The 24,676-nt window shown below is 36.1% G+C and overlaps 2 protein-coding genes across 4 annotated transcripts; one reads left to right on the top strand and one right to left on the bottom strand.

The window, feature by feature from the left end:
- The first annotated feature begins 2,694 nt into the window (after window positions 1-2,694).
- LOC107761277 (uncharacterized) lies at window positions 2,695-4,036 on the top strand. The gene is made up of 2 exons (XM_016579488.2): window positions 2,695-3,114; window positions 3,614-4,036. Exons 1-2 carry the CDS (start codon window positions 2,695-2,697, stop codon window positions 4,034-4,036), a joined length of 843 nt encoding a protein of 280 aa, XP_016434974.1.
- Window positions 4,037-7,062: 3,026 nt separating this feature from the next.
- On the bottom strand, window positions 7,063-13,559 carry LOC107761281 (lysine histidine transporter 1). 3 transcript variants are annotated; one of them, XM_075229919.1, is made up of 9 exons: window positions 13,349-13,554; window positions 11,532-11,689; window positions 10,640-10,902; window positions 10,516-10,552; window positions 9,157-9,550; window positions 8,343-8,448; window positions 7,906-7,997; window positions 7,763-7,831; window positions 7,063-7,468 (listed from the first exon to the last, which is right to left on the bottom strand). In XM_075229919.1, the coding sequence occupies exons 1-9, from the start codon at window positions 13,409-13,411 to the stop codon at window positions 7,370-7,372; spliced, it is 1,281 nt and encodes a 426-aa protein (XP_075086020.1). In that variant the 5' UTR covers window positions 13,412-13,554; the 3' UTR covers window positions 7,063-7,369. The 3 variants fall into 3 exon arrangements, with proteins under 3 accessions (XP_075086020.1, XP_016434983.1, XP_016434982.1); XM_016579497.2 differs by having other exon boundaries at window positions 10,516-10,919; window positions 13,349-13,559; XM_016579496.2 differs by having other exon boundaries at window positions 10,516-10,902.
- Between the last annotated feature and the right edge of the window lie 11,117 nt (window positions 13,560-24,676).

Raw genomic sequence — 24,676 nt, 5'->3', positions numbered from 1 at the left:
ACCACTGCCCCAGGAACGTGATAGAAAAATTGATGCAAAATTGGGGGCGCAATTCATATCCTCAAAGTGAAAGGAAAAATAGTGAAAGTGATGGCATCGTGCCGCGACGTTAAATCAAGCGTTTATTGGGAGGCAACCCAATTCTATTTTTTTCTTTTTTTTTTTGCTTAGTTTTTTATTGTGTTTTTCTTTTGTAGTGTTATTTTTGTGTTTTGTAGGAGTAGGAGCATGGAGTCAAAGGCAATAGGAGAGTGCAAAAGCGAGCAGGTGGTTGAAACTAAGTGTGAGGTACTCGCACAAAGAATCATACATGGGAGAAGTCTGAGTATCCCATGAGCTGCTAATTTTTTGACCTTTGGCCTACTAGGGAGTCTCTTTTACCTTCTTGTTATTTATAGTGTGCATTGAGGACATTGCACAATTTTAAGTGTGGGGTGAGGAGATTGTCTGGGTATTTTTCTGTGCTATCTTAGCTTAGTTGTAGTACTCGTTCTTAGTGTAGTAGTTTTTGTTAAAAAAATTTAAAAAACGAAAATTGAAAAAAAAATCATAAAATTTTGGACTTTTCCCGACTATGGATCCCATTCGACAGGTTTCTTGAGGGATTTAAGTTGAAAGAAAAAAAGACAAAAAAAAGAAGAAGGCATGTTCATAGACCAGATTCGATCAGACTTAGCACATTTCAGATCATAATTTCGGATTTCTAATTTTATAAATTGCAATCCGAATTCGAACCAAATTAAACTTAGATTGGGTCGGATTTTGATGTTTGGATCGAATAAATATTTCGAATTTCGGTTCGAATTGTACGCCTTATTAAGATACTAAAATAAATAATTTTAATATGCTATCTCCTACCATGTTCAGTAGCAAAATTCATTCATTTTCATATCTTTTACTTTTAATATTGAAAGAAAAGAAAAGATAAAAATAATGAGAGAAATAACAAAGAAATCATATAATTTTTAAAACGACACTCTCATTTTTATATGTAAAATATAAATTTCGAATTTCGAATTAATTTGGAGGTAAATTGAGTCAAACCGTAATCCAAAATTCGATCCTAAGAGCTAAAATCCGAATAATACGAATCGATTCGGATTTTCGGATTGACGCAAATAATGCACGGCCCTAATTGCAATACACCTGGGAGATCTTCTTTCTCGTGCTCCAATCAGAAACCAATATTTTCTTGGGCCCCAGACGTCATCCGACCATCCACGAGGCCCAACACCACACACACCCTTTAATCACAACCATTTCACAGTATCCCAACACCACATCCACATGGGAGAGCGTTCTCTTCACTCGCTAGCTAAGACTTCACTTCCAACATTCATTCTCGCGGTCCTCGAAACCGGTTGAATCAACCACTCATTTTTGCATGACTATATAAACCAGGATACTTTCTGCACTGGACAGAACCATTCTTTTGTTCACTTGTATAAACATATATAATAATATGTCTGGATTTATTTATAAATTCTTCCTACGCATATCAAACAGATCGCTTTGATCTACCTTTCCGATCCTCTTGTCATTCAAAAAAAGGATCTTGTAACATGCAATATTTGCTGAACTATATCTTAGGATGAATGTGCACTAAGCTACCCACAAAGCAAACCAGATTAAAATGCATACAGCCATTATTTTTAATGCTTTGACCGGAATGATATACAATCTTTAGCTAGTTTTGTGAAAGTTCACATGACACCAGAGCCACAACCATAATTTCAGGTTCTAGATTTTGAATGATGATTTCACGTGCTACTGAATGAGTTCTAGATTTTGATATATGCATATGTTAGAATAATTCTTTTAACACAAATACACTGCTACTAAATTCGAACGTATTTGCGCTTCTAGCTCCGTCCCTGCATGACCCTTATTAGGACTTCTATTTTAGCTTGGTGTTCGGTATATATCCAGCTATAACTCTATTAAAAGCTGTAACTTTGTCCATACATATAACTCTATTGGTTTTCAGCCACCTTTTACATATTCTCATTTCTCAACAAGGAACTAAGATTATTTTACAACTTCATAAAATGCATCACTCTAAAATAGTTTTGGTGTAACTGGTAAAGTTGATGTCGGGTCACGGGTTCGAACCGTAGAAAAAGTCTATTACATAAATGTAGGGTAAGACTGCATACAATAGACTCTTATGATCCGGCCCTTCTTCGAATTCCGTCCATAGTGAAAACTTAGTGTACCGAGCTGTCATAAAATGCATGACCATTAAAACACCAAGGTGATCAAATAAGAGCGAGGACTAGAGTTTCTATTAAAAGTTCAGACAAACCATTAACTTTAATTTAAATTTTATATTTATCTTAAAAAATATTTAATATGTATACATTATCAAGTTAGAACCGATAACAAAAAGATTAAAATTCGAAATCCATTAACATCAAATCTTAGCTACGGATCTAGCTTCTAATTTGTTTATATCAATGTACATACGTGTCTCCCTTTTTTTCCTAAGTGCTTTATATGTGTCCAGCTTCTGATTGGTTTTTACGTACACACCAATAACTGCATCCTTTGTTCGATACGCTGCTTTAGTCTTAGGCCCCACCTCATCTTCGTCACTACTGTTTCAACTTTGCCCTAAAACAAACATGAGTTGTGCAACTATGATAATTGGCTCAAAATATTGTCATATCTCACTCTATCAATCTAAAAATAGCTATGAGACAGAGCTCTTCAACAGGTATGGATGTTGGGGATGGTGGGCCCTCCGATGGATGCCACGTTGGACCTTATGATACGACGATAATGAACCGGATAATGTTAAGATTCCGGCCGATTGCGCCGAAACCTGTTGCCGACGGTTCAGGTCCTGGTTCTAAACCGAAGAGTGAAAAGGCTGAACCGGTCAGCAAACGGAGAGGGAAGAGAAAGTACGTTAGAGTTAAGAAAAGTAGGAAGTGTACTAACAATAGTACAGAGAAAGAAGAAAGAAAATTAGATGGATCTTTGAAGAAGTTTAATGATAATGGAAGTGTAGTAACTCTTCAGCTACTACCGGAAAGTAGCAGCAGCACTACTAACCTTCCAGATAATGGATCTTTTCAAAAGGAAATCACTTTCTCTGAGCTAGATCTGAAGGTAGTGTTAGACTTGTGTGACCATCCCATTTGCTTAACTATATATATAATGTTTCGATACACCTCCTCGGTGGATAGAGGAATCGATCATTATAAGTTTGAATTAGGAATTCTACCATAAACCATTTGATTTTCTGGTTCGAACTCAATTATTTAGATGTGGATATTTAACACGTCTACACGATCCAAGCCAAAGCTATTGAGTTTGGATGAACTATTAAGTCCTTAATTACATCCGCCCCTCCTTAATTACATGTGGCCTGGGGAAAATTAAAACAATAACAACAAGAGGCAGAGTGTAATCCTGGGTGGGGTCTGGGGAGATTAGTGTGTACAAGACCTTACCTCTATCTTGAGAAAGTGGCGAGACCGTGATTTTTCTTGGGGCAAACACTTCGAAAATATTTTCTTATTTTTTGGATGCTTATCTCATTTAAAAGTTTAAGTTGTCAAAGGGAATACACTTTTATTTATTTAACTGAATAATTATGTCTCAACAGGTGGCTATGGAGACACCAAAAATGGTAGAATCTTGGGTGATGGTGGAAGGTATGACAAAAATGTTTGTAGATCGAGAAGCTTTAGGAAGTACAGATACAGAGAAGATGAAGAATCTAGAGAAAGACACCTGTCCAGGGTTGATATCTGATGCCCTAAATAGGGTTCAGTGGGTGAATCCGGCATACCGGAGAATGGTGAATCCTCTAGAAGGCGGAGGAGCACCGGCGAAGATGGTGGTGAGGTTGGTTGTGAGGAAGGAGGAAAAAAGTGAAGAGTTGCCAAATTTTGCATGCACTGTGAGGGTAGTGTATACATTGAAGAATAAGAACTCACAAACAATACCCTGTGATGTGTGGAAGATGGAGTTTGGAGGATTTGCATGGAGGCTTGATACTAAGACTGTACTTAGATTGGGTTGTTAAAGGATCTAAACCCTTTCCCAAGCAAGAAATTAAAGAATACTCTCAAACCAGCAGGTAATTTAATATAGTAAGAGTAGTAATTTCCTTTTGTTTTCGCTCCATATTTTAAGGCTCAAACTCGAGACTTCTGATTAAAGTCAGCGGGATTCAATCCGTTTGGTAGTAATATATGTATCTGTTGAAAATCATGGAACCGTGGTGCATAAAATCTAGCTCAAGATGATGCACTTTAATTTCTTGTTCAAAGCTTTATATATATAAAAGTTTGGAGACATTTATTGAAAGTTCAAGATTTGTGAAACTGAAAAATGTTGCTTGATATATCAAAGCATAGGTTATGCTATTTATGTAGTTTGGTTGATTACGACAAATTTACTCGTTTACTCATTATAGGAGTATAATTTAAATTTTTCGAAGCTTCTTTTAGAAAAATACTTTTATATATTGCTTTCTCAATTTCTTTCAAATAAAATTATTCGCAAACTTCAGAAAATTACGTTAATATTCAATATATTTACAACCCTATATATCCTTCCTTTTACAATGAATATCTCTATTTTTTGGCCTTGTTCAACAGAAACAAATGTAGAAAATTGCTGATAACGTACCACTTCACTTAATTTCTATCTCGTTACATGTTATTTTCAAATTTGTCCGTTATCGTTTAAATTTTTCCTAAATTAGGCAAGATTTTCATATTTCCCTATTTTCAAAAAATATGTACCCCATAAGAAGAAAATTTTCTTTTTGTTGTGAAAAGAATGCTCTAGCAACCTCCGGTGTTAAGAGTCTAAGACCCTGTTTGTCCATAAATTTTTTTCTTTTTTTTTTTTAAATTTTTTTTTCAAAAATGTGTTTGTCCATGAAATTTTGTAAGGTTTTGAAAATTTTTTGAAAATGAGAATTTTCAGAAAAACTTTTTTCTCAATCACAAAACTGTAACATTTTTTGTGAAATGCATGCCAAACATAAATTCAAATTTCAAATATCATTTTTCAACATAACATCAAATACTATTTTTTTCCAGAAATTATAATTTTATGTCCAAACGCCTACTTAGTCTTTTTTCTTAAGTTTTGGAGATATCTAGGGCTTCCTAATTTATTTTATTTTATAAGACACTATTTTCTTTTTAGTTTGTTCTAAAAGAAAAACTTTTCATGTTTGGAAATTGGGTAACTTTAAAGTTTAAAGTTTCATCTTTATCAATAATTATATACTTTTATAGTCACAAAAATATTATGTCATGTTTAAAATCGGAATAACTCGTGGTAGCTTTGGTATATTTGTCGTTTTTCTCAAACTTGGTACCCATTCTAAATTTCTTTAAATGTGCTTTCAATTGTTTAAGGATAAGTTATCAAAGTTGATATGTTTTAGACATTAAATTGATAGTGTAATGTTGACAAATGTCGTGCAGTCATTCAAATATCAGACACTCTGTACCAGCATGTATAATGACAGCTAGTAAAAGGATTGCAACTACTATATATTTATCCTGACAACTATGTTTTAACTTTCTTGTGTTTGAAGCTGGTTCTTTTACCCAATGTTTTAAAAGTCGTGTGCCTAAGGCGAGACAATTTACTTATGCGTCAGCGAGTCGTAAGTCGTGAGTCGCGATTCACGAGCGTAAGTCTCATGAGTATTTAATTTTTAATATTTATTAAATAATATAATTACAGTAAATATTTATAAATATGTAAAATTGCATAAAAATTGAAGAAAACGATAAATATGTGAAATATATATATAGAGATGTGCTCAATCCTCATAAAAAACTAGTCAAATCAATCTACCATGCGCTACTTACAAACACAAGTAATTTGAGTCGAAAAGAATAAAGTTTTCTACATAGAGGAACAAAAAGGATGACTACCCTGCAATTTGAACTTTGAACTAAAATTGAACATTTGTTGCTTTTGGGAGATATTAACATACTAACGGACAAGATAACGAATTGGGAAAGACCATAAATTAGGGTTTCAATCAATCAAAAGGGTCTTGACTTTTAAATTTAATACATTTTAGTTCCTTTTTAAAACTTTTGAGTAATTACAAGCTAACTTTTGAGAATTTGGGTATTATATGAAGGACTTATTCAACAAATTTTGTTTTAATTTGAAAAACTCTCTGGGGCTTACGCCTCACTACATAAACACGCCTCAAACGCCCGGGCATACGCCCGAATCGCTGGGCGTACGCCTTTTGAGATTTTCGCCCTATATCATCGTCTCGGAGCATTTTTGGTGTGCCTCGTCCCAGGACTCACCTCGAAAACGTCTTTTAAAACACTGCTTTTACCTCGTGTCTCCAATCTCTTTTTGCTTGAGAGGATTGAAATTGTGAAAATTTTGAGCATCCAATTCCATGGATGAAGTAATATGTAGACTATTATTATGCGAGGTCTTTTACTATTTTTTTCTTTTTTGCTCGTTTTTATCAATTTTTGGAGAAGACGAAAAATAAACAGAAAAATCAGCTGAAGAATGGTCTGAACTCTGAAGTTAAGGGAGCTACAGTAGGCTCAACATGCTGAAGGATGGGCTTTGAGCCAGTGGTGGAGCCAAGAATTTTACTAAAAAATATCAAAATATATAATAATAAAAAAAACACACGAAAAAATAAGGAAAGTTAACATAATAAGTAGTATATATACATAAAAATAAAATTTTAATCCAGTTAAACAGCGTAATTTTTCGACAAAGATATCCCTTAGCATAAAGTGACTCCGCCGCTGCTCGGAGCAGAGAGAGTGAGTAAGCTACAAAAATATAATGAACATGGAGCAAAGGTAATGGTTCGATGGGCTGAGTGGAGTGGGAGAAAAGTCCTTAGCGATCGAATAACAAACAAAGATAAGTAAGATGTGATTGTAAAAACAGACGTATTAAGACTCTAGTAAAATGTAAAATAATCTAATCCAATTAATCCAAAATCTTAAGCTAATAAGTGAAGTAATTCATGACCATTTAAACATTTTTGAAAATCATATGCATTCAACAAGGAAGTGCAATTCATATTATGTAGACACCAATATTCTTGTCAATCGAAACTTTTATGTGATAACTCGTGTACATAACTATAATATTGCTATATCCTATATAATATAATAATAGATGATTTACTTTTCCTTTGTAATTTTTTTTATCTCAATATAACTAGCATGAGTACAAGACTCGCTCTATGGATCATTGAGCCATTCATCTTAATAATTTAGAAAAAAAAATACTATATTAGTCACAACTCACAATACACCGTATCAGCGCCCGTAATAAATATTAGACTTCCCTCAAGAAATTTGGTATGACGAAGGCTTTTCCATTGTATAGATTAAGAGTAAAATTTGTAGCCCTTGGCTTGCATGATTATGGATCTTAGGCCACCAATTGGTGCTATAACCATTAATAGTACTCCAAGAATAATGCAAATCTGTCATCAAAATTTCATTTTAGATTTTTATTTTAAGCTATAAAGGGAGGAGTTAAGTTATATAAACTGTTAAGTGAAAGGAATATTCACATTATCAGGACAACTTTAGTTATATAGCAGGCAGCCTCTCTTATTTTCAAAATTATAAAATTCACATTTTAAGGTGGCTTATCTGTATATATCCTTTTGGTGACCTGATAATGTAAGAATTCTTTACACTGACCGTATATATAACTTAAACTGAATAGCGAAAGTTGTATATATGTAATTAGCAGCTGAGTAAGTTGTACCTACCCAATTAATAATCCAAGAGAGACTGAATTTCTTTGGTTTGCAGATTGCTAGCCACATGATGCAAGGGAGCTGAATATAATAGAAATGAAAAAAATGATCCACAAAGCAAAAAATGAAAGAGAAAAAGATTGAAAATCACTCACAAAATAGGTTGTTGGGGCAAAAGCAAATCCTCCAAAGAATCCAAGCAGCCCATTGAAGAAAGGGAAGGTAATGCCAACAAACATTGTGAAAGCTGTAACAAAAGCAAAATGCATTACTACAATTCTAGTTCAAACGGAAAGCAAAATTGACATATTTGGATGGGTTAAAATTGATCGAATCAATAAATGAGTTTACTCATATCATGAATACATTAAAAAAAAAAAAAAACCAATTTTTTTTTTTTTTTTTTTTTGACAAGTATTCTTTTGCGTCCCCAATTGACCAAAACTTTTTAGACTGCGCAGAATAACACATTAATTAATTATGAATATATATTCAGCCTGACTTGTCCAATATTGAACAAGTTAGGCGTGTTATATTTTAATGAGCTAAATTTTGACACAGAGAGAAATGAAAGGCACCCCAGCTTACTTACCTACATAAATGTTCCTAGTAACAAAGCGCAACATCCAGCTTGGCTTGAACTTAAGTTTTCTGACAAGCACTGTTTCTATCATGTCAAATACTGGCATTGCATATATCTACAATCACAAATCATAAAAACACCTCATTAGGTAAAATCTAGTCTCTAAACATAAATATATATATATAAAAAAAAAACAACTCTGTCTGCGTCAATTTATATTTTATTTTTTCCTTTTTAATTATTTCAAAAATAATATCACACTTTCTTATTTAAAAATAATTTAATTTTAAATTTTCAGTTTTATCTTTAATGAGATGATTTATAACCACATATACGTTTATGGCTTATTTTGGACCATTAGTTTCAAAATCTTTTTTTCTTAAACTCCTGTTCAGTCAAATACCGTCAGATAAATTGGATCGGAGGAAATAGAAGGAAAGATAAAAAGCAATCTGATGTACAAAGCATGCTTCCCACGTTCACGCACAATTCGGGAAAGAGCCACACTCCAAGAGAGTATAATGTAGGCAGCTTAAAAAAAGGGCAACCCAGTGTACTAAGCTCCCGCTATGCGCGAGATCTAGCGAAGGGTCAGACTACATTGTACGCAGCCTTACCCTGCATTTCTACAATACGACTCGAACACATAACCTCCTGATCAAATAACAACAAATTTACCAGTTACGCTAAATGTCCCTTTTTTTAATGCAGGCAGCTTATCTTACCAAGACTTTAGCGACTAATTCCACAACTCAAACTCGTGAATTAATATAGGCTCTAAACATTATTAAAATTGAATAATAGAAAGAGATGAGAAACGGACCTGATAACTCCCAATAACATGAATAACAACAAACAAGTTAGCCATAGCAATGAGCCAGGTAGGTTTCTCCAAAGTCTTAAGAATGTTGTCTTTCACTTGATTCCCAAACATCCAGTAGCCAATAAGAGCAACAGGGAAATAACAGAAAGCAACAATTATATAAGCAACAATAACTCCTTTCCACATAGGTCCTTTTGAAGGCTTTTCAGGTGTTGAAGGGATTGTAGCTTGAATTTCTAACACCACATTATGGCCAGCATAAGCAAAAGCAACATCTCCCAATGCACTGAAAAAGTTGAAAATTGTTCCTGCTGTTGACTTTGCCTTGTATCCATATTCCACATCTGGTACTACACCTTTCTTAACTGAAGCTCCCCAAGCAATTGTTGAGTAACTTCAATCATAACATATCACAAAATCAAGAGAATCAGAATTGGACAAAATATAAAATTAGTCGGTCCGCCGAAGCTAATTATATTCGCTAGCTAAAAAGTATATTAAATATGAATATTTTTTTTAATAAATACAACAACAACAACCCAGTACAATATCACTAGTGAGGTCTAGAGTAGTTTGTACGCAGACTTTACCCCTACCCTGGGGTAGAGAGACTGTTTCTGATAGAAACTCGGCTCTATCTCTCTAAGAACTCCCCACCTTACTTTTGAGGTGATTTGAACTCACAACTTCTTGGTTGGAAGTGGAGGATGCTCATCACTAGAGCAACCCACTCTTGTATTATATATATATTTTTTATATATAATATACATATAAACAAAAAATATATATTTTATTAGCTAATGGGGTACTATTATTTTTGGGAGCAACTAAAACTCTACATTTTCATCAGAATTCCTCTACTACAAGTGTGTGGTTGATACAACGGAAGACATTCTTCGAAAAATATTATCCGGAAATGACTTATTTTTTGGAAAATGGTTCCCCTTTTAATAAAAAATATTTTCCTTGAAAAATATTTATCTACATCAGACAACCAAAAATGATTTTTGGTGATTAAAAAAAATTGGCAATCAAACACCTGAAAATGCTTGATAAAAATATATTTAAAATTTCAAAAAATATTTTCGATCACACCAAACACACCCTAATTCCAAAAATTGGAAAAAGAACAATATTGAGTATGAGTAATAGGAGTTTAAGTTATATACACCGTCAGACAATTTTATACAATCAGGTCACATTTACCTGTTATAGCAGGTACCTCCCTTATTTTCAGTATTACAGATATCACATTTTAATAAGGTTTACCTGTACGTAACTTTGGATGACTTGATTGTATAAAAAATATTTTATACTGACAACGTATATAACTTATACAGAAATAAGTAATATGCATACCTTAAGGACATGACAGCTGCAGCCAAAGACACACCTACTATGGAATTGAAATCAGGAAGATGAGAGATAACAAAATGGACAGAGGCAAAGATCATAATGAAGTAGGTAAGTTTTATGTCTTTACAATCTTTTTTACAGACTAGATCATAGAATTTCTGGAGTGATTGTCCTCCGGTTACCATATAAACTATGTCAACTCCAACTTCAACAATCAACTGTTGTGGCACAATAATCCATAGCCCAAGTTTTTTCCCAAAAGCATGCTGCCCAAGTTCATGATATCTGTCAAAACGTTTCCCAGGAACCATTTCGTGCATCTCAACCATTTGCCATAATGTGTAAAATGTTATAATCCAAGAAATCACCAGCACTGCTACTCCTGGTCCCCTGAAATTATATGGGATCTTTACACAAATAATCAGTCGAATTAATTCATTATTTTATTTTTCCTAGTCGATATATATAAATAGTACACTGATTATACAGGGTTATACACATGGTATGCATCTGCCGGCTAGTTAGTTTTAGTGGTTAAGTGGACAACTATATATTTAGGTTAAATCTTCAAATTAGTTACATGTTATCTTATTTTCCTGCTGTTGTTACTGTTTAATTTGTTACTATTGCATCCTTTTTTCACTTTTTTTTTAATCGAAGATCTAGTGGAAACAGTCTATCTACCTTCGCCAGGCAGAGATAAGGTATACGTACATGCTATTCTCCCCAGATACCACTTATGGGATTATATTAAATTTATTGTTATTGCTTCAAATTAATTTACATATAAAATTAAGTAACAATGAGACACTTTATTTTTTCGTTGTTGGCGAATATTCCTAAGTGCTTATTAGCTTCTGTTGAAGTCATAATTAAGTAAATAAAAATGTGTTTTATCTAGCTAGCCGTTTAAATTTTTAAATGAAATGGTTAAACAATCTAACACGATACGTATAAGAGAAGGCAAAAGTCATGAAATCTAGTCTCAGGATTATCAAAAAGAATTTTTACGTATGTACCATCCAAGTTGTGCCATGGCATAAGGAAGACCAAGGACACCAGCTCCGACCATGGCAGTAACATTGTGGAAAGCTGAATACCACCATTTCGCATTCCTGTTTGAAGTAACAGGAAGCCATGCGTCTATTGCCCTCTCTTCTGCAGATCTTTCATCAGCCTGTCATTGATTATAGGTCCATTAATTATTTTAAATTAAGTACATTTAGTTACCATTATAAATAGAATTGAGAACATAACCTATTCAAGATTTAACTTTTATAAGACTTTACGACAATCTCAAATTAATAGGAACATGCACTAATAATTGGATTTATAACTAAATATTTATAGATATTCAGTGAATTCTTTTTAAAATGTATGATAAAGTTATTGTGTTTTAGTGAACTCACACATTACATTATCGGTCTAGTGCTCTGTGATGTGTACTTAGCGTTTACTTAGAATAAAATTCAACCACCTCTAGGAATAAAGGCAAAGCAATTTTTTTCTGAGTATATTTAAAAGGAAGTTTTTTCTGGAGGTGGAATAACTAGGACTAAAGGCAAAAGAAGTGAAAAGTCTTGTGAGAATGTTACAAATTTAAATGCACTATACCACCTCTACAATTAATTATTACTCCATTCGGTCCATAATAAATGATATTTTTGCTTTTTTTTATTTTGGTTCAAAATAAGTGCCCTTTCTACATAATCAAGAATGAATTAACTTTGATTTTTCAAATTTACCCTTTACATATACCAATGTGTCAAGTTAACAATATACCTATTAAAATTAAGGGTAATTTAGTCAAAATACTTATTTTTCTAGGAGTTAATATTTTTTCTTAAGAGGTGTACCAAAAGACAATTTGTAGATAGGTCCTTAATTTATAATCTCCCGTCACGGGCATCTTACCTTTTGCCAACAAATTTAGATAGCGTCCCTTGAACTTGGAATTTATATGTTCCTTTCCACAGATGATATAAAGCAGATATCTTAATTTAATTTTCCGATCGTATATTTCTATTTGTAAAAGAATGATATCTTCTTATTATTCTTAATGAGATAATTTATAATCATATAAATATTTATGACTTGTTCTCAACCACAAGTTTTTAATATCCTTCTTTCTTTTTAATTCTATACTCAATCAAATTAAAATGTATCATATAAAATAAAATAGGACGGAGAGCATTATTTGATAATGAAGTAATTATGACCAAAAAAAAAATTTGATACTAAAGTAATCGATAATTCAACTGAACTCAATATTTTTCATACACACATAAATATATATAAAAGTTTATTAAGATTTAAAAAATATTGAATTCACAACCCATAACTTCAAAATTGTAATAAATCTAACATAAAAATTAAAAAATTAAACCTATCAAATTTAAATAGTGATAAATCTCTAACTAGTTGTTTGGTGTTTCTTGGGAACAGAAAAGTCAGCGCAAGGAAAAAACAAAATGAAGGCGCAACATGGGAACCAAACAAGTTATTTTAGTGAATTCTAAACTAATAATTTGTATATATTCAACGAATTTTATTAGATAATAAGTAAATAATTTATGGATCAAAGCTACTGAATTCGATCGAATTCATAAACCCTATGCTACCTCCACCCAGTAGCGGACGCACGTGGTGGCAAGCGGGTTCAACTGAACCCGATTCATTCACTTGAAAATTACTATTTTACGACTAAACTTATTTATTTCTAATATTGAACCCGCTTACACAAAATGCTGGGTCCACCACTGACTCCAACCCTGGTTGCTAAAAGATAAAAAGAAGTTTGTCTATAATTCGAGTAAGAAGTTTGAATTAAACTTACACTCTTGGAGCAGTAGTAATTGGAAATATTTGGAGTTTGCGTTCCCATAGTTGCAGGTTGCATTTCTGAAGACTCGAGAAATCAATGGCTTTAGCAATTAAAACGAGAGAAAGAGAGAGACCAAAGGTACAGAGGATTCATATAGTAGAAAACAATATCCAAACTGAAGGAATATGGGACTTTCCGAAAATTATAGGAGCTGTCTGTCTTTAAATAAACAAAATAATAGCTCTTAGCTAAGAAAATGATTGGTTCATAGTTAAAAGGCAGGACTTTTACCGAGAGGTTCAACATTTATCATATGCTCTGTAAGTTTGATTTTATGTAAATTTATTTTCTTTTTATCTGTGCCAAAAAGAATGATCAATTTTTTATTTGAAAATCATTTACTTTTATGTAATGATTTATAGCCGCACAAAATATATGTGCTTCATTTTATACCACAAGTTCAAAAGTTTTCTCTCTTTTCTTAAACCCTATGCCCAGTCAAATAAGTTCACATAAATTAAAACAGAGGGAGTATATATTTAAACAAAAATTAATCTTATAAATAAAAAATAATTTTTCCGCGAAAGAGATTTGAGTGAACCCACTTCCACCCTCTAGCTCTTTGCCCCCGATTAATTTGCCAATATTTAAACAAGGATTTAACATATACATACACTTTCCGTGTGATGATTTTCCTATATTTTAACACGTTGTAATCAGGTAAACTGCGATGTATTTACATGTTACCAATTTTCATTTATATCAACGATTACCTATATGATTATCTTTTATATGACCTGCAATAGTTTTTTTTAACAGGAAGAGGTTGTGGGTAATGCTTTTGCTTGACTAAGAATATTATTTTACAAACAAAGTCTTTAAACGAAAGCGATGAGTCTCCGGGTATCATAGTATAGCAATTTTGAATTGCTATAACAACTCATAATTATGTAGTTATATTATACTTACACGTTCCTTTCACAGCTTAATTAGTCGTATGCCAAAGAAAATTCCACGAACATAGCACGATCTTTTTATACTTTTGCCACCAATTGTGCACTGCACTAGATATATACTCCTACTTGTATGACTAACAACAACAAATTAGTTAATTAATTATAGAATTAAAATTATTAAGTAGCACAACAAATGAAGGAGAAATTTTTGCTTTCGTGCTCAATTTAAGGAAACAAAAAATCAGAGGTAGAGTGTAAGGTATTGGTTCGGCCTTTTAGATCCTATATTTGTATGAAAAATCTATCAAATATGTAATTATATATAAATATTTAATTGAGAATCCAGTAACTAAGACGAGTTATGAGTTCGGTAGTCAGTTCATAACTCATAAACTTTAAATTACGGCTCTACCTCTAATATCAATTCGTGTATGTTGTAAAGTTAACTAAACCTTACACCTATTTCCCTACCTAAACAGGTTATAGCTACATTGAAGAATGAAGAGTGATAAAATGGGAATTGTCAATTTCAGAATTCGGCCGAGGAAATGCCACTTATATGGCAATTTTTGGAGTAGGTATAAGTGTTTAGTAAACTGATTTTGGTAGCTAAACATGTATAGGAGTATTTTTCTTCTGTATCTAACAAGCATAGTGCTTGTTCACAAATGTATCTGCAAGAGATTTGGTTCGGTCCTCCTCTTTGTATCAATTTTTGGTTGTGATAGATATGGCGGGTTGTTTGGTATGCGAATTAAATTATACCGGGATTATAATCTCTAGACTAATTTATCCAAGTTGTAATAATATAATCTCAAATTTAATGGGGTAAGGTGGGATATCCTGTATAAAGACTGAAAATAAATTTATACTATGTTTGAAAAAAATTAACATTTTACACCTTCAATTAATATATTTCACTCAAATCCTTAGAATAGATATATAGTCTTCACTCTAGCTAGCGTCCAGGAAACACCCACTGATCCAATTAATTTGTGGTCATGTTAGGAAACACTTGGGCTGCGCTCATTTGTGAACAATTTTTAATTTAAATAAAGATTTTCTTTCTTTCAACTACTCAGAGTCAACTCTTTATTTCACCACATTTTATGATTTTAATTAGTTGTATGATGTATCATGTTATTATTCTACTTTTTAATTATCTTATCGGGTTTAAGGTCTGTACGATGTAAAAGATATTTACATAATAAAGTTAATTAAAAGGAAATTATAAGTACTCTATTTAATAGCATTGCTTGATAGCCTAAAATAAATAATAAATAATCAGCTGTAGCAACTTAAATTACGATAATGTTGCAAATAATTTATTACAGTGACAAACAATTTATTCCACTGACAATATATATAGCTTAAATACTAATCTAATTATTACGAAAGTTACCTATTGTTGTATATTGATCACGCCCAACTATGCATTGTAAAAAGAATTAAGCGGTCGCTGCAAATATAATCCGGTCCAAGTCCGGAGTCGAATCTCACAGGGAACTAACCTATTTACTACAACTTTAAATAATGCCAATGATAAGCTCAGACAACTTCCGGATGCAAGAGTTTTATGAATAATCAGTGGAATTTATTTAGCTAAGGAAAAATGACAATAAAATTAGCAATAATCAAGACTAAAATTAAATTCAAGGGTAAAAGGATCTAGGGCTATTGATTTCCCCAATTGCCGGATTAATTTTTAACTCTTTAGCTATAATCTCGTCGTAATACTCTATGAGGATTATGAGTTTCGGGCTACTGTAATTACCTCTCGATCAATTACGATAATTTACTAGAAGCATTCTTTCGAACTACTCTAGTTAACAATTTATGCAACTCAGAATTATCCCACCAACGTTTCATTTTTTCTAACCCCACTTTTAAATTCAAGTAATTAATCTCTTAACTAACCCAAAAGTGGTATTGTTCAATAACAATCTAACCAAGTGTTCTTTCTCAAGCAACACAAGGTAACTAGACACGATTAATCGAGGGCCCTTCAAATTAACCACAACACAATACGTAGTTGAACAATCATAGAACAAACACAGCTTAATTATAACAAAATAGAGTCAAGACTTCATCCAACAATTGGTTCCATCAATCCTAGATAATAAATTTAGTTACTCATACTAATGGAAAACAAATCACTAAAATAATTCATAATCAACAAATAGAAGTATGAGGAAGAAGATGAAAACTCTTAGAAAATTATCCGTCTTTTCTCCCTCGTTCTTGCCTCTAAAATCTTCTAAAAACAACTATCTCCCATTTCTGGGCGAGTTTAGATTTCATATAGGTTTAGGTTAGTCGCCTATGAAATTACATAATTAACCCTGCGTGGATTTCCACTGCCTCACTACCTTGAGTTCGCGGACCAATTCGCGGCCCACTTCGCGGCCGCGCACTTGGAGGGGTCGTCTCGCTTGCTTTTCTCGATCCTTTTCGACCGGGCTAACCTTCGATTGGCCTTTCACACTCCATGTTGACTCCAAAACACTCGTAAGCTCCCTCCTAGCTCGGAGTAGCTCCTGCAAAGCATCAAATTCTTAATTAGAGCATTTTGTTGTCTTTTAGCATTCAAATATCAATAAAGTGCGGCTAAATTAGAATGTAAGTAGTATCTAAATTGCATAAATATAGCCTACTATCAACACCCCATACTTAAACCATTTCTCGTCTCCAAGCAATCAAACCACACTCTAAGAGGTCTAACTTCACTGAGCGACTTCCCTACTCGTCACACAAAGAATATTTCACATAAATTGAGGACATTAGTGCAACATCTACACCTCAAGAGTTGACTCCCTCTAGCCACGCAATGTTCCTAACCGGCTTACTTACTCTAATTCATAGGTCCAGAATTACCTCTCCTTCATGAATCAAGTGTCTGCTCACAACAAAAGAGACTCATTTCACAATTAGTAAATTTCACACTCACTGAGGAACTTTAAAAGGAATAGAATTCACTCACCCTCAGAAATGACATTCTTGTGCCACAAAAAATGCACCATAGGTTTTCCCGTAGTGTACGACTCTACTAATTGAGCTCACTCAGTCTAGGATCAAGTAGGACTTTATTTGGATGTAATGTAGGCTATAGGTTGGGTGTGATATAGTGACTATACCTTCCTAATCACTTTAATACATTTATTTTACAATCAAGTCCACACCTAAGTTAAACCAATATTTTCATCTTTAACACCACATATACCACCCCACACTTCTTCTTTGAGCACAATCACCTTAAAAGCCACCAAAGAATTATTACCAATCAACATGATACACTATTAACAATGTTCTTTTTTTTTTTCACAAGTGGTTTTTCTAACCAGATATACCTTTCTCCTTATTTTCCCAGTTCTACTCAAAAGCTCCACCAACTACCCCACACTTTATCCTTTGTAAATTCATAGTATTTCAAATGCTTACGAGAGGTAAATAGTTCAAAAAGATGGTCAATTCAAATAAGGGATATGGCTTGTAATGTGGTTGCCAAGAAAACAGGATTACAGGCTCAACGGGGTTAACTATGGTACATAGAAAATAGGTGGGTGGAGTATGTATATATATGGTTCAACAAAGAAATGCCTATATCACTTCCCAGACTAAACAAGACTACCATTTCGCTTTGCAGACACACGGGGCAAGTTCTAGGCATTAAATGTCGTGCACAGAATATAGCAAGCCTCACACACACATGGCACATGACTCATTCCAGATTAGATCATCAAACACTCAGATCAGGGTACTTAAGCCAAATTAAGAACATACATTTTAAGGCCTTCTTACAAGAGTCAACAAATGAGCCTAAGCGTCACACTGAAGTAACTGCTATATTCAAGGCATTACGAAATTACGGGATCCTATTCTAATTCTGCGCATAGCCCATAAGTTTCTAACTAAAAATAAAAATCTAACTACACCCGGTTCAAACAAAACTCTTGAAAAAGAACCGTAGTTTGAAGAAAAATCAAGGGGGAATTGATACACTACTACAAATGAAAATGTTTTTGGTTTTTTTTCTTTTTTTTTCTTTTCGACTTTAGTCCCTCAAGAAACCCATCGAATGATATCCATCGTCGGGCCAAGTCGAAATTGATTTATACAAATAAACTACGAAACTATCTACATACAACATACAACAAAGTATCCCCCACCCCACACTTAAAAAGATGGCATGTCCCCATGTCATACAAAGTAAAGTGATGTGAGGTAAAGGAACTTCCCTGGTGGATCAGTCTTGATCGGAGACAGTGCCAGGGTCGAGATGACATGCTCTCCCCAGTGCACGCAGCCAGCCCATGATTTTCTTTTCTGACTTTGCATTTTAGGTGGCCAAAGCATCAACTCTGGTCCCCAATTCCGTGACGGAAGTGCGCAGTCCTGCCATGTCTTGTTCTAGGGCTGTCATTCGCGTGCTCCGGCTGTCCTGGGATGGTCCTTCAGCTACTGCAGCTTGTTCCTGTGGGGGTGAGGCAGGTTCAACCTCCTCCTGCCCTTCATCGCCCTCTTCCGACGCATTAGAATCGTCACGATGAGTTGCCCCTAGTGCCACCGGGTCTTTCCCGATGGTCACTTTGTCTTCCCGGAACTTTGCTTCTTTCTTTACTATGCCATCCGCATTTGGGTTCTCAGGCACCCTTGCTGCCCGACACAATCTAGTGATCAGAGAGGGGAAAAAGAACCCATACCTCTTCTGTGGTGAACGAACGAACATCTTAAACTGAATAATCTTGGCCATATCGAAGTCGTGGCCATTCACGAAGCACCATATCAAGGCAGCTCTCGGACCATTTACCTCCGTGGTGTTGTGGGATGGCAGCAAGCGAGCATTTTCCTTCAAAAGTGAGTGAGGAAGAGTGTAGCTTCGATCCCGGAACAACCCATACTACCTCTTTGTCTGGTGCACAAATAGTTCTGAAAAACCTGTTCCACGTGATGGGTTCTCTCCTGTAAGTATCATAGAAATCCTCCTCCCCATTGAATTCAGGCAATCGATACACTCTCCTGATGGCTTCTATCGAGGCATCCACCCTCGTGTGTAGCACAGTGCATATTCTATCCTCATGTTCGGGGTAGTTGGCATAGAACTCCCGAACAAGCATCAAGTTACCCTCCTCTGGCTCTTCAAAAAAGCTATCCAATCTGCGCCTGATCAACTCCCGATACATATTAGGGCACTCATCCTGGAGGGACGCCCTGTCAATACTCCTTTCCAGTACAATTTTTTTTAGTGGCCTTCAAAATGAAATGGTCTTGGGCAGCTCTGGAGACAAACCTGGTACGATTAAACTGAGCTGTACTGGCCGGTGCCCGTCCCCGAGATGAGCCTCCGTGACCACTTGATGAGGCCCCGGTAGCGCGTCTCTTCCTTGAAGGTTGCATGTTACCTACACAATAAATACTACTATCAGTGGAGAGAGGAATATATTTTCCAATGGCGGTTAATCAGACTTCACTCGCACAATTGGTCACAATTTATATTCAATGCTCATTAAAGCAAATCAACAAACATGTAGTGTGCATATGTTCTCCCAAGTCACCCAAAGACCCAATTAGACTACCATTCCTCACAAACCCAACAATGGCTTCCTCCAAATCAACCAATTCAAATAGCCTTCATATACCACATATAAACCACAATCTAAATCCCAGACAAAAGTACCTATGATTTTACTACCCTATACAGAAATGCAAAAAAAAGAAAAACAATACTAAGAAAGAGGAATAAAATCATGTACTTACTTGGAGATCTTGAGAAGAATGCAGGTGGGAGAGTGGTTGAGTGGGGAATAGAAGGAAGGAGAAGAGTCTTGTGTTGAAAGGAAAATATAGGGGAAGAGAGGGGTTTGGGCACTTGAAGTTAGGGAGGAAAGAAGAGAAGTGGGGGAAGTGGGAAGGGAAGTGGGGATTGTGGGAAGTTAGGGAAAAATAAGGGGGGATAAAAAAAATATTTGACTAAAAAAAATAAGAAGAAACTTACCTAGACCTCCCCAAATTCGCGCCCCAATCCGCGGTCCAATCCATGGTCGCGGAATCTGGGCAGAGGGGGGCCAAAATTTCGCGCCCCAATCCGCGGTCCAATCCGCGGCCGCGGACGGGGGACAGAACACATGCCAAAATCCGCGGTCCAATTCGCGGCCGCGGATCTCCGTCTCCAGCCAATTTTTATCTTTACCGTATTTTTACCTATTCTCGGGTTAATTTCGACCCCCGAACCCTTCCAATGCGCATAATATTTGCCCTGCACACTAGTTGATCGGTCAAAGTCATTCAAAATCAATTACAACAATCAAAGTAAGAAATTAATGGGTTGTCTTCCAAAAAATGCCTAAGTTAATGTCGCGGCCCGACGATTTACAACAAACCATAGGTTGCCTCCCGGGAAACACCTGATTTAACATCGCGGCGCGACGCAGGCTTTCATTACCACTCCTCGTTCGCGTACTGGGGCTCTTCCAAAGTTATCACCACTCTATCCCTTTTCTCTTCGACCATTCCAAGGTAATGTTTCAGCCTTTGCCCATTTACCGTGAACTTGTTTGTCCCATATTCAGATTCAATCTCTACAGTTCCACTTGAGAGTACTTGCACCACTCTGAAGGGTCCTGACCATCGGGTCTTCAACTTACGCGGAAACAATCTCAATCTCGAGTTGTATAATAACACTAGATCTCCGAGCTTGAAGTTCCAATCTAAGATGTGCTTATCATGGATCATTTTCATATTTTCTTTGTATAATCTAGCATTCTCAAATGCATGGAACCTAAATTCCTCGAGCTCATGTAACTCAATGACTCTGCTGGTGCATGTGGTCTCTATATCCAGATTCAACTGCCGTAGTGCCCAAAGTGCTTTATGTTCGAGCTCTACCGGAAGGTGGAATGCCTTTCCAAATACCAACTTGTACGGTGACATACCAATTGGAGTTTTGAATGCTGTGCGGTACGCCCATAATGCATCATCCAGCTTCTTCGCCCAATCAGTCCTTGTTGCATTCACTGTCTTTGTCAGAATACTTTTAATTTCTCTATTGGACACTTCAACTTGCACGCTCGTCTGTGGGTGGTACGGTGTGGCTACTTTGTGGAAAGCTCTATACTTTTCCAACAGACGTGCGAACGCTCTATTACAAAAATGGGTTCCACCATCACTGATTATAGCTCTTGGGGTGCCAAAACGTGTGAAGATGTTTTTCTTTAGAAAACTTGTTACCCCTTTTGCATTATTGGTTGGGAGAGCCACCACTTCGACCCACTTGGAGACATAGTCAACCTCTACCAATATATATTTGTTACCATACGAGCTGCCGAACGACCCCATAAAGTCGATCCCCTACATGTCAAAAACCTCTACCTCTTGAATTGTGGTCATCGGATCTCGTGACGGCGAGATATGTTGCCTGTCCTTTGGCATTCATCGCAACCTTTGGCCCTAGAATGGGCATCCTTGAACAAGGTAGGCCAATACAATCCCGATTCCAACACTTTTGCTGCTGTTCGAATTCCTCCAAAGTGTCCACCATATGGTGAAGCATGGCAAGCCTGCAAAATAGAAGGTTGATCTTTCTCGGGGATACACCTCCAGATCATGTTATCTACACATATTTTAAACAATAGAGGTCCATCCCAATAATAGGCTCGACAATCGCGGAAGAACTTTTTTTTTTGAATTGAGGAGAGTTCATAAGGTACAATACCGCTTGCTAAATAGTTAGCAATATCAGCATACCATGACGTCTCTTCCATTGTCACAGCAAGTAACTATTCATCTGGGAATGTCTCTGTTATCTATTCAACCTCCATTCTCTTTTCAGCTCCTTCCAATCTTGAGAGGTGGTCTGCCACTTGATTGTCCATCCCCTTTTTGTCATGAATTTCCATATCGAATACTTGTAGCAACAAAACCCAGCGAATCAAGTGTGGCTTTGACTCCTTCTTTGCAATCAAGCACCTAATCGTTGCATGGTCAGTATAAACAATAACTTTTGAACCAATTAAGTACTACATGAATTTGTCGAAGGCAAACACTACAACCAGCATTTCCTTTTCCGTTACAGTGTAATTGAGTCATGCACCGCTAAACGTCCTGCTTGCATAGTAAATCGGGTGCATCATTTTGTCTTTGCGTTGCCCCAAGACTGCTCATATAGCATAATCACTGGCATCGCACATGAGCTCGAATGGTTGCTTCCAGTTGGGTGCCACTATGATGGGTGCAATCACCAATCTCTTCTTCAGCTCCTCAAAAACCAACCTGCAATCATTAGAAAACACAAAGGGCTGATCCTTTTCAAGCAGCTTACATAAGGGGTTAGCAATTTTGGAAAAATCTTTAATGAATTGCCTTTAGAACCCGACGTGCCCAAGGAAACTTTTCAGTGCCTTTACCGAAGTGGGCGGTGGCAGCTTCTTAATCACATCAACCTTAGCTCCTCTATTGATGGTTTTGCAGGTCGTGTTTCTCTCTCTTCTAAGCGTAGGGGCTCGAACTGAGGTTTCCTTTTCCAGAATCCTTGACCTTCGAGAGCCATGACCCACTATGCCAACCCTTCACCGTCCATCTCTTCCAAATTCATCAAGCAGGCTTCTAGTGGATCCTTGACATTAAGGGTCTCATCCTCTTCTTGCAGTATCACATCCACGGCCTCCACTAGTGAGCAGTTTGCAAATTCACTGGATCTCCTCATAGATTGTTGAACGTTGAATATTATTCTTCATTGTTCAACCTCATTTTTAACTCTCCAGTCTCACAATCAATTAATGCTCTCCCAGTGGCTAAGAATGGCCTTCCTAGAATGATGGGTATCTCTTCATCCACCTGACAGTCAAGAATAACAAAGTCTGCAGGAAATACAAATTTCCCCACTTGCACAAGCACATCATCAAGAATTCCTGTCGGTCTTTTGACTGTGCGATCTGCCAGTTGCAGCAACATTGAGGTCGGTCTAGCTCTACTAATGCCCAGTTTTGTATAAATTGCCAAGGGCATCAAGTTTATGCTGGCTCCCAAGTCACACAATGCTTTAGCAAAAGCATAACTCCCAATAGTGCATGGGATAGTGAATCTACCTAGATCAGACACCATTTAGGCCATAGGTATTGTCACTACCGCGCTACAGGTCTGTGTCAGAGTTATAGTGGACAGGTCCTGGAAGTCAAATTTCCGTGACATCAGGTCCTTCATCATTTTTGCATACCCTAGCATTTCCCTCAAAGCATCCATCAGTGGAATATTCAATTGAATCTGTCAAAGCATTTCCATGAATTTCCTGTATTGATCATCTTTCTTTTGTTTTGCCAATCTCTGAGGGAATGGTTCAGGAGTCAACCTCTGTCCACTACTTAATGTCTTTTCTTTGTTTGAAGCTTCTGGCACAAGAGGTGCCACCTGTTCTGAGACTTGTTCATCGTCCTTCTCCTTACCCTTGTCAACCTGTGCTTGTTCAATTACAACCTCGGTGAGCTCTGCTGACTCATATGCCTTTAATGTAACTGGCGTAGTTGGCGTAGTCTCTCTCATAAATTGAGCAACTTCTTGCTCTCTGTCTAAATCTCTTCCATTATCTGATTTGGGTTCTGTTCCTTTGGGTTAATATTTGTATCTGCAGGCAATATTCCTTGTGGGCGATTGTTCAAGGCCATAGACAGTTGTCCCAGCTGAGTTTCAATGCCTTTGATTGCTGAATCATGTGCTGCTAACTGTTCTTGCATCTTACCATTTCTTCCAATGAGTTGTTGCAGCATACCCCTGATTTCTACCATGTTGTTGTCCTGTTGTTGATGAGGTGGTTGGTAGGCTAACTGTTGCTGGTGCTGCTGATTATAGCCTTGCTGCCTTTGATAAGGCACAACTTGACCTTGTGGTCGTGCGCCTCCAGAATTGGGGTTGTGTTGTGGCAGGTTGGGTCTGTACTGCTGGTCCCCATTATTGATCACCTTACCTATGACCTCCAAAATAATTGACATAATTTATGTCTTCTCTGAAGCCCTGATTGTCATTCTCTCCACTCCACGAGCACACATACGACTGGTTTATGCAAGGAGTGCACAATCCTCCATTCGTTGTATCAACAGTGTGCACTTGCTTTGTACCCATCTCATCAATTTTCTTTGTCAGTATGCTCATCTGAGTCATGAGAGTGGCGATGTTCTCTGCATGGTAATTGTTTGGGTCAAGAGCAACATAATGTACTATTGGTGTAAGTGTCGTATCTCTAGCCATCCAGCCTGAATTTTGAGCCATCTTGTCAAGAAAAATCTTGCACTATGTGAATGTCTTGCTCAAACAAGCACCCCCAACTGAAGCATCTACATTGGCCTTCAAACTATCTGCTAAACCCATGTAGAATCTCTGTCCCAGCATCTGATCTGGA

This window comes from Nicotiana tabacum, chromosome 14 (assembly GCF_000715075.1).
Source record: "Nicotiana tabacum cultivar K326 chromosome 14, ASM71507v2, whole genome shotgun sequence".
NCBI classification, from domain to species: domain Eukaryota; kingdom Viridiplantae; phylum Streptophyta; class Magnoliopsida; order Solanales; family Solanaceae; genus Nicotiana; species Nicotiana tabacum.
The sequence above is the reverse complement of the archived record's forward strand: the minus strand, read 5'-3'. Positions and strand labels throughout refer to the sequence as shown.

Coding starts and splice junctions, on each gene's coding strand:
- LOC107761277 (XM_016579488.2), top strand. CDS start 2,695: ATGAGACAGAGCTCTTCAACAGGTATGGATGTTGGGGATGGTGGGCCC. Junction 3,115..3,613: donor TCTCTGAGCTAGATCTGAAG/GTAGTGTTAGAC, acceptor ATGTCTCAACAG/GTGGCTATGGAGACACCAAA.
- LOC107761281 (XM_016579496.2), bottom strand. CDS start 13,411: ATGCAACCTGCAACTATGGGAACGCAAACTCCAAATATTTCCAATTAC. Junction 7,998..8,342: donor TACTAGGAACATTTATGTAG/GTAAGTAAGCTG, acceptor CTTTTGTTACAG/CTTTCACAATGTTTGTTGGC. Junction 7,832..7,905: donor TTGCCCCAACAACCTATTTT/GTGAGTGATTTT, acceptor TATTATATTCAG/CTCCCTTGCATCATGTGGCT.